General features: G+C 44.3%; 2 protein-coding genes across 2 annotated transcripts in view; both read right to left on the bottom strand.

Moving 5' to 3' along the window:
* Positions 1-6: 6 nt before the first annotated feature.
* LOC109952574 (nck-associated protein 5-like) lies at positions 7-6,862 on the bottom strand. The gene is made up of 6 exons (XM_020587725.1): positions 4,566-6,862; positions 3,315-3,444; positions 3,002-3,074; positions 2,192-2,470; positions 1,576-1,727; positions 7-595 (listed from the first exon to the last, which is right to left on the bottom strand). The coding sequence occupies exons 1-6, from the start codon at positions 6,860-6,862 to the stop codon at positions 335-337; spliced, it is 3,192 nt and encodes a 1,063-aa protein (XP_020443381.1). The 3' UTR covers positions 7-334.
* A 2-nt stretch (positions 6,863-6,864) lies between these two features.
* The window catches only part of LOC109952583 (nck-associated protein 5-like), a 7,974-nt gene continuing 825 nt past the window's right edge, over positions 6,865-14,013 (bottom strand). The window contains exons 2-7 of the mRNA XM_020587739.1: positions 9,014-9,154; positions 8,680-8,748; positions 8,520-8,558; positions 8,296-8,415; positions 7,710-7,802; positions 6,865-7,437 (exon numbers count right to left, since the gene is read on the bottom strand). Of these exons, the coding sequence (XP_020443395.1) occupies positions 6,865-7,437; positions 7,710-7,802; positions 8,296-8,415; positions 8,520-8,558; positions 8,680-8,748; positions 9,014-9,154 (1,035 nt within the window). The remainder of the gene's footprint in view (positions 7,438-7,709; positions 7,803-8,295; positions 8,416-8,519; positions 8,559-8,679; positions 8,749-9,013; positions 9,155-14,013) is intronic.

The following is a 14,013-nucleotide window of genomic DNA, read 5'->3' as shown; positions in this document are numbered from 1 at the left end:
GTCATTAGTTTGGCCATGCGTGTTGTAGTCCTATATACATGAGTCAGACCAGTGTCCACAGTCTTGTCTGATTGTGAAAAAGTGAACAACCTGTGTTACTTGGGTGGCTTTTGGCTTCATGTTTATTGGAAATCCTGAGGAAAACTTTCCACTTTCCAGTTGCAAAAGAGAAACAGCTGATGAAACGTCACCAGAATATTCTTGCGGACATCAAGGGGGCGGCAGGTCAGCAGCATCACAACACAGCCAGTAGCCAGGAGACGTGCCCAGGGGCGTGCTGGGTCTTGTCTGGGCACTAGATGAGCATGTGCCCCTCCCCAGATCCTTGGCTGGATTATCCTTGGCTGCCGCAGGATGACAGACTGTCGTACAGAGAATCGCTGAGAGACTCGGGAGTCTCCAGGACCTGAGGGCGGCTCGGGGAGAGGGCTTCCTCCGGCCGCTCCCTGAGCAGCTCCAGCCCAGCCTCCCGGCTCATCTCAGGTACGCTGGGAGTGCGAGTCTTTCCCCTGCGGCTCATCCCCGGTTGGACAGGGACGGGCAGGCTGCTTGGGTCAACAATCCGGCTGGAGGACGGAACGCCAGCCTTCACGCTCTGACAGGATGCAGAGGGGTAGGAAACATTTTAGGTTGTATGTTTGAACTCATATAACGCCTTCATGTGTAAAACGCACAAGTGGGTTACAGAAGATATCCAACTGTGCATCTCTAATGTTGAGCTGATTAATAATTTCTAAAGAGAGAATGGGCTTCTGTGTTTTTACATTATGCAAGATGCGAGTGCACATTTACATTTGTATCTCGAAGTGCTTTCAGGCTCTAAGTGGCCCAGATAATTCATGTTTGCAGGCTCCTGCCCAGCAAATTTCCTTACATATCAACATACTCATTTGTTTAGGTAGAACCAAGTACCACATGGTAGAAAACACTAGTTTACGGTCCGATAGTTTTCAGCTAATTTCCTAAAAAACCCCAGATTTACTTGAAAATTTAGCTTTAAATAACAAGGATATTTCCATGAAAGGCTCACAAAGTTCATGCTTATTACCAAGTGGATCTATAATGTACAGCAGGTCAAAGGCATAAAGAATTTCTGATAGTTTTTCTAGGAAACTCCAGTGGATGTTGACATTTGTTCATGAACCATTCTTCACTCACCTACTTCCCAACTGTTTCAGTTTTTCATAAAAAAAACCTGAACATGACAGCCGAGTACTTAAACTGTAGCATCTAACATTTTCTCCCCATTTTTATAATTTGTACCACACACCATAGGAAAGATCTCTGTAACATACAGTAATGTACCAGCTAATTTTTATTTTATTTTTTAAATAAGCTGGAAAACATGGGACCCATAACGTAATGTGGCACCATCATTTGCAAGCAAAGCAGAGTGATGGCCACACCACGCTTTCTCTTCCAGGTTATTAAACCTCATTTCAACCTTAAGTATAGGGCACACCTACTTTGCAGTTTTAAGGGAATAAGATACAAAACAGACTCATTAACTTCACTTTGTCTGACACATGACAAAGCTTGAATCTCTCTGACAGTCAACTAAAATACTGCCCCTACCCCTCGGAATGGTGAGCCGAAGGATACTGCCTCCTCCTCCTCCTCCTCCACTGCCAGGTAAACCTCCGCAGACCCTGCTGGAGTCTTCGGGTTGGGGAAGGTCCAAGTCTTTGAGCGAGGAGAGAAAACGCCAGCTCCATGGGCCTCGCTGTCTGTAGATGGAAAGATTAAAGCCACAGTTCATCGACTTTCCCCACATCACAGGAGTTTCTCATTTGGATCTTTACTAAATGACAGCCTCAACAATGCATTCTGTAAATAAAATTTGATTTGATTTAAACAGAATCCATCAGTGGCACAGTGGTTGAGATTCCCATTTCACAGTGAGGAGGGTTACAGCTGTTTCTACAGCTCCTTGGTTCTCTAAGGAGTGTATACTGAGGGTATGGGGAGTAGAAACACATGACTTGAACCATTTCCAACTGCAGGAAAAGTTTTCTTTAAGCTAGCAATACAAAGACAAGCAGCTTTCTACTTTCTCTAAGAAACGACCTACTCTTCCTGTTACAAATAACTGCTTCTCTCTGTATCTGAGCGCGGTATGTTTGCATACTACATCAAAGTACTGTGCAACAAAGTGCAACATTTGAAGGCTCTGACAATCTTCAGTCTTCACCTTCCCGGATGACGCTGGCTGAACTTCTTCCCTCCAGCATGGCGCCGTACTGAGAGGTGGGAATCAGCTGCTTGTGTGGCGTGTAGCACTCCTCCTGCGACGTCAGCTCTCTGTCCAGGGTGCGGGCCCGTCTCCCGGCCCTCCCTGGGGAGCCGGACGAGTGGTGCTCAGCCCCGGCCCTTGTCTTGGACGGGCCACGTCCTGCTGCACCGCTGCCGCAGTCAGGTAGGGGGAATGTACCGATGCCACTGTCTAGGGTGTATGTGGAAGCGCCAGATCCTGCGGAGGAAAGACAACTGGTGTGGAAATACTCGCATCATTTTGGAAACAGCTAAATAATGAAGAAGACAAGTGAACTTGGAGGTAAACGTGTAAATGAATGAAATTCACACTGTTTATTTGACCTTTCACTGTAGCCCCTGAATGGATTTTCCTTGGGGGCGTGGTCTCGTTTGTTTACTTTTGATATGCTAATGCAGGTGTAAGCCAATTTGCAAATTCATTCAAACCCTTAAGGACTGCCACAGATTCACAGTGCTGGAACAAGTACTCTGATCCTGTACTTCAGTAAAACTGAACAGTGTGAAAATAAAGGTCCTTCAATAAACTATTCAAAATTTTGCTTTTTACTGCCGAGTAACATTTTACTGTAAAAGCAAGTAAGTATACTTGAAAACTATACTTTAAGTATTTAAAGTACTCATTACCCTTTAAGACTTTTATAATACATTTTTGGATTATTATCGTTGTTTATCCTCGTGACTCTTGCAGCATTTGGTTCCTCTGAAACTCCCGGCACACTCCTCTTACCTGCGAAGTGCTGAGAGTGAACTGAATCTGCGAGGTTTTCATCTGACGTGATCTTACCGATTCTATCTGATCCCTGCATGAAAGAACAACAGAGCAGCAGATGCAGCAGTGGATGTACTGAGAGTGAGCTATTCACAGTTTGCACCAAACTAGTCAAACAAACAAGATGCCAAATTTAGACCAGAAAGTTACTGGATGTGGAGCACATTTTACTGATGCAGTTCTAAGAACCTGAGACTCTGATATATTCAATGAAAGTGAGCTGTCTTGTTGGCCTGTGTCTACAGAGAAAAATATATAACCAAAGATGTACCTTGTCCATATCGTCTCGGCTGCCGATGTGACTGATGATGTCACTCTGCTGAGTATACACTGGTTTGGAGGTCTTGCAGTCAAACGAGAGCCGGCGCTGGGGCACGCTGATCATGTCCTTCCCATCCACTCTGTACTCGTACAACACAAACCGTCAGTTAAAATCCAAAGTATCTACAATACCACACACAGTTACACATTTAAACAAATACAGAGGTTATTCACATTAAAGGCACTGAGAAATACACTTACTGGCTTTCAAGCAAGAGTAAAACAAGAACTGATGTTTGTTAAACATGAAGCTACAGCCAGGAAGCTGTAAGCTTAGCAAAAAGACTAGAAACAAGGGGAAACAGCTCGCCTTGCACCGAGGGTAGCATAGTCTAAGAAAAGAACCAGCTGGTGCACCACGCTGTCTGATCTAAATGACCTCACTCAAAGGTGGAGTGAAAGGCCCACCATCACAGAGAGGGGCAGAAGGCACATCTGTTTTACACACTGGCATAATGGCACACAGCTTCAGACGGTCTCTCCTGGAAAGAACTCACAGTGCTGGTCCTCACATAAACAGTTACAAACATAATCGTGTCAAGAATGATGAGAGAGTCGGTTTGTTGACTGAACTGACTAATGAAGTAGGCTATATGGCAGTTCAGTGGATAAGGCCGAGACTAAAGCCAACAGTGAACCTGGTGTACTTGATGGATGTTAAGGCAGAAGTGAAATGCATACAATTGTACTGGTGTACCTAATAAAGTGGACAGTGAGTCCAAGTCAAACCAGGTTCTGGATTCACGCACATTACGATGAGTACACAGTACTCATTTTTGGTTTTAGTCTCTGGATGGGAGTTGATGGGAGCGGCCATTTCAAATAAATCACAAAACCAAATGTTAAACTAAAGAGAAACAAAACAATTAAAAGGCCAAACTGTACACAATAAGTAGTTTAGACTAAATAAAATCTAAAACATTAACGAATTAAACAATGGAGAACAGACACTACAGATAGGACCATAACATTTACTTGTGTATGTCCTGAACATGCAGTGTACAATGACAGCAATATAACATAGCATGCTATACATTAGTCCAAGTCAAGTTGGTAGTATGGTACTGAATCTCTCATCTAACTCAGCATGAAAGCAAATAAGCATATTTTCCAAACTGTTACTAAATTTAACTGTTGTGTTACAGCTGCAGCTTGTTATTACAGCAGCTTTACAATCCACTGGGCCTTGCTAAGTCCTCACCTGTTTAGCAGCTGCTGCATGAAGTTGTCAGAGCGCGCTCCCCTGTACATGACCGCCAGCTGTCCCTGAGCTTGGTCCATCACCACCTCACAGGAGTGGCCCCTGCCTGACCTCTCCACATACGCCCTCTCCTCCTCCAAGGCCCTCCTCAGGCCCTCTGCCTTTTCCATCAGAGTGGAGATGTTCAGACCTTCCACGCCTTCTTTACACCTGGTGGCCATTTTCACTGAGTCCCTGCCCACAGAGGGAATGTTTATCTTCCACTCCTTCTTCTCCTCCTTTGCTTTGGTGGTGTCCGTCTTTCGGTTCAGTGCGGGCAGTTTACTCTTCTTCAGGCCGAACCAGCTTGCAATGCCATTGGAGGCTTTCTGCTTGACCTCACTGCCTTGCCCTCCTCGGTCCTGCTCCTGAAGCTTCAGCACGTTCTCCTCGATGCCCTTCATCACCTTCTGCTCAATGGCAGATTGCAGGCTGGGGACCGGCTGCAGCGGCTTCTCACCCTCAGATAGTGGAGGTCTTGGAGGAGGAGGCGGGAGGCTGTCTCCGTATATCGGGTTCTTTTTCCCCTTCCCGCTGATCTTGGTCCTCTCCTCTGATTTGGATGAGTAACGTGGGGCCTCTGCGGGCTTTCCCCCTCTGTGGACAGATGGACCCTGGCAAGGTTTGGACGGTGACTTTGGGGGGATTTTATTGGGGCTGTTGGTACTATGAGGACTAACAGCAGGTTTAACATTATAGGCCAGATTCAGGGAGCCAGGACACTTGATATTGTTACGTAGTACCTGTGGAGTGTCAGTGTTGGGGGATGGCAGCCCTATTTTGCTCTTGGAGCCTTCAGCCTTGGTCACTGCAGGGCCAGGAGGCTGAGATTTTCCTGCCTGTTCATACAGCGGAGACGACCCCGGATACTTCAACCCACCACTGCTACCTTTAGTTTTGCCATCCAACAAGTCTGTATGCTTTGAATGTTTCTGTTCCTCTTTATGGAGCTCCACGGCTCTCTCCGACATCTTGCTCCTTTCTTCGCCATAGGAACCTTCATTCACAGTCTCGACTGGCCTTAGATTGACTTGTAAATCCTCTGAGCTCCTCAGCTTGCCCAGCGCTGCCAGCCTGTCTTTGAAAGCGTGGTGACTAGAATCGGCCTGGGATCTCACTGACCCGGCTGCAGGCCTCTTTGGGATGGAAGTTCTCCTGGCTGGGGGTGGAGGTGGCTGCTGGATGACCTCAGAGTTCTGCACAGTGACTTCTCTTCCATCAGTCTCTTGTTTCTCTCTGGCTTGGGAGTAGTTCTCTCTGCCCTGAGCTTTGCTGAGGGCAGATGAGTTGGGCAGGCTGTGATGGTTAACCCACACCGGGCTGTCTGAATCCTCTTCATCATCCGACGTGCACTCTGATGTGGAGGACGACGACTGCTTTCGTTGAGGAGAGGGATTCAGAACACTTTCTGGTAGCGATTTAACAAGCTTCCTCTCACCACCGTTCACCTTTGTTTGAGTTGGAAGTGTGGCTCTTTTCTCAAGGCCCTGGATTTGTTCCTCCTCTCTAGAAATGGCAGGCATGTCACAGACATTTTCATAATGAGGGACCCTCTGAGATACTTTGGGTGAGGAGGAGGACGTAGAGGGGGGAGCGCCTATCTTTGAGCCAGCACTGACTTTGGGAGCAGAGAGGCTGCTGTAGCTTATTTCCTTGGCAGACGGGGAGCAGTCATCTTCAGGTTGTGGTGGGGAGGTCGGGGCAGAGTGTGTGGCCGGATAGGACTCAGATCTGGAGGGTGGAGGAGGGGGCTGCCTGCACCTCTCTGTGGTGGTGGCTCTTCGTGTGGGAACAGGAGAGTGGTACACCTCGTAGTTGTTGGTGCGACAGGGGATCCTGGAGTTGCGGGTGAGTTGGGGGCTCAGACAGACAGCAGAGGATGAAGCCTGAGACTTCTCCCCAATCGAGGGGATCTTCAAGAACTTGAGCAGTTTGGACGGAGAATTGATGGCAGTGGCTTTGACATCACTGAGGCAGGAGGGACTAGGGCTGACGGAGGCACCGGCTCGCACAGAGGAGCCCTCCTGATCATTGCTGTCTTTCTGAGTGACTGAGGAGTCACTCGACATGTTGGTGGTGACAGAGAGTGCCAAACCATTATGAATACCATCACTCATCTGCATGTCACAGTGGGAGATCTGTGAGCTCTCCACAGAACTGGGCAGGTGGGAGGTGGGACAAAACCCAGTGAGCTCTTCAGAGGCACTCACATTTAAATGACTCTCCAAGTTATCCTGTTCCTGCTCCACTCCCACCATCTTCAGGCTCTGATTTGGGCCGTGGTGTCTGCTGATTGCTGGTGGGCTTCATTCTTGTTGCATTGTTTGGACGGGGGAGCAGACTCCACTGGTCTGCTCTTACTGTGACATTCGCTCGTAGCAGCTGTGGGAACTACATGGCCCTGGGTGGTGGAGTTGGCTTCTGAAGGATTACAGATGTGGTTGCATGGCTTTGGAGGACCGTCTGGGCTCCTCTTGCAGTGTAAACAGCAGATATTCCCTCCCTCACACTTCACTGCCCCGTCACTGTTGACGTGCTGGTGTGTGTCGGTGTCAGAGCAGGAGCAGTGGCAGTGGGTGTGATGGGATTTGCACTGTAGTGGAAGTGGGTCCGCAGTGGCCAGAACAGCCTCTGTGGACATGAGCACCTGGCCATAGTCGCAGAAAGACAAGCTTGCAGTGGATGGGTGGAACTTGAGAGGGTCTGTCTCCTCCATCTTGCGCAAGACTTCCAGGATGTGTGCTTTCTTCTTGAAGAAGGGAGACAGAGCCTCCATGGAGGCGGCTGGGCCACGAGGGCCTGGGGAGGCATGCTGTGTGCGGTAGCCATTTCCCTTTGGGCAGAAAAAGATCTCTATCAGCATTCAATTCACTGGTGGTGCTCTATGAGAGACAAACAATTTAGCTCAACGAGACCTTTAAGTGCATGCGTATAGGAAATGAGTGCAGCCGAGATTAGCAGCAGAGGTCTTGTGTTAAAGCACAATAGTGGAAAACAAAGCAAATGTCAGCGCATGTTGTAATGTGGTGGGGTGGGGGCTGTGGTCCCATTCACAGGCTAAGAGAAAATCCCACTGTTTTACTTTTAATGCTTGGTAATAATCACCTTGGCTTGTGCTTCAGTCTGTGCAGGCTCCACCTGTTTGGCAGAGTCATTTTGCACCTGTGCATTGTACTCTGGGAGGGGTCCCGCCTGGACCTGTAACAGGAGATTCATCAGGCAATTATGACACTGTATACAGTACAGGCTATTGTATACACAGACAACTAGGGGCTACATTGTCCCAGCATCTGTTGGAGCAATATAGAGCTGAGGTGAAAAGGCTGAGGATCCATCACTGGCTCCACATTGTGTGAAAGAATGAGAAATAAATCAGTTACAGAAGAGTCAGAGCTGTGCACTGACACACGGACAGCAATAGAAAGTAACTACATAAATTTACTCCAGTACTGTGCTTGAATACATTTTTTAGGTGCTCTGAGTATTTCCATTTTGTGCCACTCAGCTATATTTCAAAGGCAAATGTTGTACACTTACTACACTACAGCTGTGTTACTGGCTGCAGATTAAGACACACGGTACATATCCAACATATGATCTGCTTATAAAATATAATAGACACTACCTACACCTCAGTGTTCTGACTCTAAATGATTTATCAACCATCACAGAGGAAGTCGAGTTGATTTACCTGGTAGTGAGCAGTGGGGTGATTGGGCAGTTTCTGCTGAAAAAGCTCACACAGCGCTCGGTTCTGTCTCTCCAGGTCGAACACCAGCATCTTCAGTTTGATGCACTCCTCTCTCAGATCCTGTTCAGTGACACACAAAGCCGTAAAATAACAGAGGGACCTCAGCCTGCGATGCTACAGCAAGTTGGAATGCAAACACATGCAGAAATGTAGCTGTGAGTTACCTTCTGATTCAGCAGAGCCTGGACCACGTGATTGGCCACCTGGTAAGACAACGTTTACATTTTACGCACTGATTTGATATTTGTAGAGTGACTCAGAAGAGCTAAATTCATAATCACTGTAATTGGGTAAATTAATGTTGAGTGTGCAACATGAACTCACCTCATCCAAGCATCTCTCATAAGCCTCTCTCTGACTCTCATTTGCCAACATCAGAGCAGAATTCTCAGCCTAAAAACCAAAATATGGTAATGTGAAAATTAGGGGTGCACGGTTTGAGTATAACTTAATTTAAAAAGATAAAGATCAAATTAAAAAAGGATAATTCAGTCGTAAAAACTGTACGTTTATTTACATTTACTATAGATTTGACAGGCAAAACATGGGACAGAAAAAGTGCAAGGACTTTGTCTTTGAATAAAATGATTCTGCTACTTTTCAATTTGCAAAACTGAAATGTGGTTTATGAAGCGGTGTGTGGTGTCTGTTTTCTCACCTCCAGCTCTCTCAGTCGGTCCATGAGCTCGCTGCTGTTGTCCTCCAGGTAAGATTCCACGTCTCCCTCCTCGCCCTCCTCGTCCGAACCAAAGTCCTCGTCGCACATTCTCTGCTCAGTCTCATCAGACATTGTTCTCATCTGCAACACAGAAGGCAAAACTAAAACCATCACTGTCACAATTTGGATTTGGCTCCAACAGTAACTGCAAGCTGTTTGGGAAACTGTTTAACCTCACAGGTGTGTTGTCAAAACATACAGTATGACCCTGTTCCTGCAAGAGCACAGGTCTGGTTTGAGAAGTGAGGAGACACAATAAAGCTGAGGCTTCTGACTTCATTATAAGAATGAATACAAACCAACAAAAAAACCCAAACAAGACCAGGGGCCTGTACCACAACGTGAGATTAGTGGCTTATCCAGCTAACTGTGGGCTCGACTCAGGTTTTTCAGTACCACAAGGCTGGCTCACTTTTAATCGGGCTAGATCACCACAGTAACTTATGCTGCACGGCTAACTTGCTCTGGAGCAGGTTAACTTTATTATATTTCTACAGAGCAGTCATATCATTGTGCCGTGCCAGGCTTTCTGGATTTCTAACAAACTGAGGGAGTCTGCAGCCTCCATGATGATCAACACTGCGTTTTCAGTACACAGACATTATGTTATTACGGACTGAATTCCTAACTGTTGATGTTTTTAACAGGCTTCCATCACTGCAGCTCAGAATAACATGAGGAGACTCTGGGATAATGGTCTTTTATTAGAAAACTATTCGATACTGTGTATTATATGTATTATAAATGAACATCTGACCTGAGGTGTAGTTCCTCCCCAGTGTTCTCTCCTCTGGCAGGAGAAACTGTTGGATTTTTTTGACAACATTTTCTTCATGTATGTACAGTATATTCTTTATTTCTAGAGTTTTTCTACAGATTCTTATTCTATTCTAGTTATGTGACTATTGTTTGCAGTTTATCTGTCATAACATCACTTTCTGCTCTGGCTATAAACAAGTTTCCCCCCTAGGTCTCCACCTCCTACTGTTTTCAGTGGCTGACTTCACTCATGGTTGTGTTGTTGTCGTATCTAAATAACAACTCAGCCTCTTTCACAATAACACACTCAGTTTGGTAGGAAAACCCAGATTTAACAGAGCTAGTTGATAACTGGCTTCGTGGTACCAGTTATCAAGGACGGCCAATGCTATAGTCAATGAAGCTAGCTAACCTCACGTGAGCCAGACTAAGCTGAACTTGTTTCGTGGTACAGGCCCAGGCAGAGCCTCGCTTGGGCTGGCAGCTCTGAGGCTGTACATGCTTTAAGCCAAATAACACCAGAATGTTTACATGGGATACTGTTTACCATGTTCAACATCTTAGTTTAGCTTGTTAGCATGCTAACATTTACTAATTAGCACTAAACATAGTACAGCTGAGACTGATGTGAATGTCAGTTTTATAGATATCTGGTCCTAAACCAAATTGGAAAAAAATCTATATATTTGAAGGGATAATGGCACAAGATGGGTCATAGCATGTTGTCATAGACGTTGTCAGGATTCATCTTTTAGTCATCACAAACCTTTGTGGCAGTTCACCAACCAAACACTCCCATAGGACTGCTGGCTAACATTCATATCAGTCTAGAACAACTCATTAGGCTGGAGCTGGTTTTTCCCGCTTGCTTTACCGCAGTAATAGTAAGCTAGTTTTACATTTAATTACTTTTTGGAGAATATCAACTACAAATCAAAATACAGATCATCTATTCATTTGTATATGAAAGAGAGAGAGAAAACATTTTAAAGTCTTGAAGGGATCCAACAGGATTTTGAAGAGTACAAGGGATATGACCCCTGATCCTCTGTGGACACTAGACCACTGCTGTCCTGCAACACAGAGCGTGATGAGCGCCATAGCATTACGACAAGCATTTACATATCAGGTTCTGTTAACCTACACCTATGTTACATCTGTTACAATTGTTTCCACTGTTGATTAATCGCTCGACTACCTTTCACGATTGAATGACAATAATCATAAAAAATATCAGATAATTTTAAAAATGTCCATCAAAATTTCCCAAAGCCCAAGTGATGTCTCTAAATATCGTTTTGTCCAAGCAACCATTCAAAATCAAAAGATCTTCAGTTTAGGCCAATATAAAACACAGTAAAGCAGTACATTTATTGGCACGTGCTTTATGAAGGACTTTATTATCAGAATTGTTAAATAACTTTCTGTCAGATGACTGGGTCTAGATTGTTCTGTTGCAGTAAAGCATCTGGTTCTCTAAGCAAACAAGCCTGATGTCTGCTTCACATCAGGTGCTGTTCTCACCTCCAAGAGTGATGTGAACACTACTGCCACTCTGTTTATACTCCATTTATTTGACCACCACATTTTGTTTCAGCACTAATTTAGAGTTTGATCCTCGGGATGCAACACAAATATGGCCAGGGCTTACAAATATAAGCTTCTGAGCCTGGTGTTGACTCTACGGTGTATCACATTACCTACTGCATATTAAGGATTACTGAGCAAACAATCCATCCATCCTGCATTGTCTCAAGTACACAGACGGTGCTTTTTTTTTTTTTTTTATTGAAACAAAGTAACACATTAACAAAACAGTACCGAACTGGGGAGACAAGCCAACAGATACATGACATCACAAAAAGATATTGTGTGTTTTATAAGATTGTAGTGTGTGAAGTGTGTGTATTTCCAACTTATGAAAGGCAAGAAAGGGAAAAGGAGGGGAAATAAATAAATAAAAAATGACCAATAATAATGATGATAACAGTACTACTAATAAAATTAGCTTGTTAAATTTTTAGAGGTTGGTGGGAATGTGTGTGGCCTCAGCCCCAGGTGTTTGGCTCAAGCTGAAATGTGTTAAAATGGTTCTATGTGTCATAAAAAGCTGATAAACTATTCTTGTGAGTAGATGCCATTTTTCTCTAATGTGATATATTCTGTCAGAAGGTTGGTCCAGTGGTTTATGTGTAGTGATTTTTTTGATTTCCAGTTTTGAAAGATTGTTTTCTTGGCAATAGCTAGAGAAATGAGGAGTGGGTTTTTATATTTAATTGGTAGGTGGTCGAGTTCTATGATATTACCGAGTAAGCAAAGTGATGGAGAAGGAGGGATTCTACAGCACAAGATGGTGGAGAGTTTCTCTGTCACTGCTATCCAGAGGGAATAAACTGGTTGGCAGGTCCAAGTAACATGAAAGTAACTGTCGATGCAATCTAGAGTGCATTGTGAGCAGATGTCTGTCAGTGAAACCTATTTTGAACATTTTACTTTCTGTAATATGGGTCCTATAAATGGTCTTGTATTGTATAAGTTGTAAGTTTACATTGCTGGTCACAGAAAAGATGTTATTACAAATTTCTGTCCAGAAGTTGGAGTTGAGGGGGAGAGTTAAATCATTTTCCCATTTGAGTTTTTTGTATTGGTATTGGTGAATCTGTATTTGATGAGTTTATATAGCCTGGATATTATTTTCTTGGAGGATGTAATTTTCATAATTTCTTCAATTAGCCTGGTGTTGACTCTACGGTGTATCACATTACCTATTGTATATTAAGGATTACTGAGCAAACACAATCCATCCATCCTGCATTGTCTCAGATACAGAGACTGTGCTGAAAGACAAGCCTTTGTGTCCATATTCCTCTGCTTTAGGTCTGCTGCTTCAACCAATCCACATATTGAACTGCAGCACCACGCGGAGCTCACAGGCTGTCTCAGTGAGTGTGGTGCACTGTAGGGCACATGGCTGAGAACCAGTCTAATAGGCACAGCTCTAGGTGTGTCTCTGTGTGTGTGTGTGTGTCTCTCTGTGTGTGTGTGAACACTGCTGGAAAATGTTTTTTTAGGGGTGTCAGAGCAAAGCAGTGAAGGTCTGTAAGGGGAAGCAAGTGTGTCAACATGGACCCGTCACATCTTAAGGAGTCATTAGAGCGAATGAGACTGGCCTGACTGTGTGGCTGGGGGCCAATCAGGACCTGGCACAGTTTCCTGAAGTGTTAAACCTGAGTTAGACATGTGACACACACAACATAGTAAATATAATAACATTGGAAATGATACAAAATTTGCCTTCATAGAAGAGGTTATAACTGCTGGAAGTACTATACATCACAGAAAATATTAATTCTGTGTACAACTACAGTACATTATAGTGTGTACACCATTTATTAAATGTTTAAGATACACTGTATACTGCTTATAAACAATGGCTATTAAAGGGGTACCAATCAAAAATGGATACTTTTGAGAGGTTTGGCATATTTTTTTTTATTTAAGATGCACCGACTGACATTTTCCTTTGTTACAATGAGCATGGCCACTGTGGTTTATTTTGACTCAAGTCCCTCTGTTTTGATGCTGGAAATGCTCATCAAACCATCAAATGTGTATTAATCTGCAGCTGAAACTAGTACCAGCAAATGCACTTTCTCCTCCTGTTTGAGTGACATTTGCCTAAAATTACAGTGTCCCTCTATTGCAGGAAATTATTTAGCCTTGTTTAACACGCGAGTATGCACCGGGCTTGTTTTTAAACCTTAAGTATAAATAATGAACTTGTTAGAAAAAAGCTCACACACCCAGCAACTAGAGACACACATAATCCTTCATGTTTGCATCAAACTGGTAAATTTAAGTGAATATTCACCTAGTTTTAACTCTGTTTTGGTCTCCACCAACTCTCTCACTGTATTCACCCGGCTAATTGCTCAATTTTTAACACTCCTTTTGAGTGCTGAGCAGGAAGTATGCAGAGCTTTTTTCTTGTACCAACTGCTGCAGCCGGAAACAGCAGTAAAACAGTACCTGCTGTGGACTGGCAAACCAAAACTATGAGCTGAAAGATGCTAAAAAGCTGCACAGAGCTGAGGAAAGCAGGGTGATCTTTTTTTATGACTTCATCACTACTAGTGACCCCTTTCACAAACACATTGTTGTGTGATTCATTAATAAAACAA

This window comes from Monopterus albus, unplaced genomic scaffold (genome assembly GCF_001952655.1).
Source record: "Monopterus albus unplaced genomic scaffold, M_albus_1.0 scaffold477.1, whole genome shotgun sequence".
NCBI lineage: Eukaryota > Metazoa > Chordata > Actinopteri > Synbranchiformes > Synbranchidae > Monopterus > Monopterus albus.
Note: the sequence above shows the minus strand (reverse complement) of the source record. Positions and strands in the feature narration are given on the sequence as shown.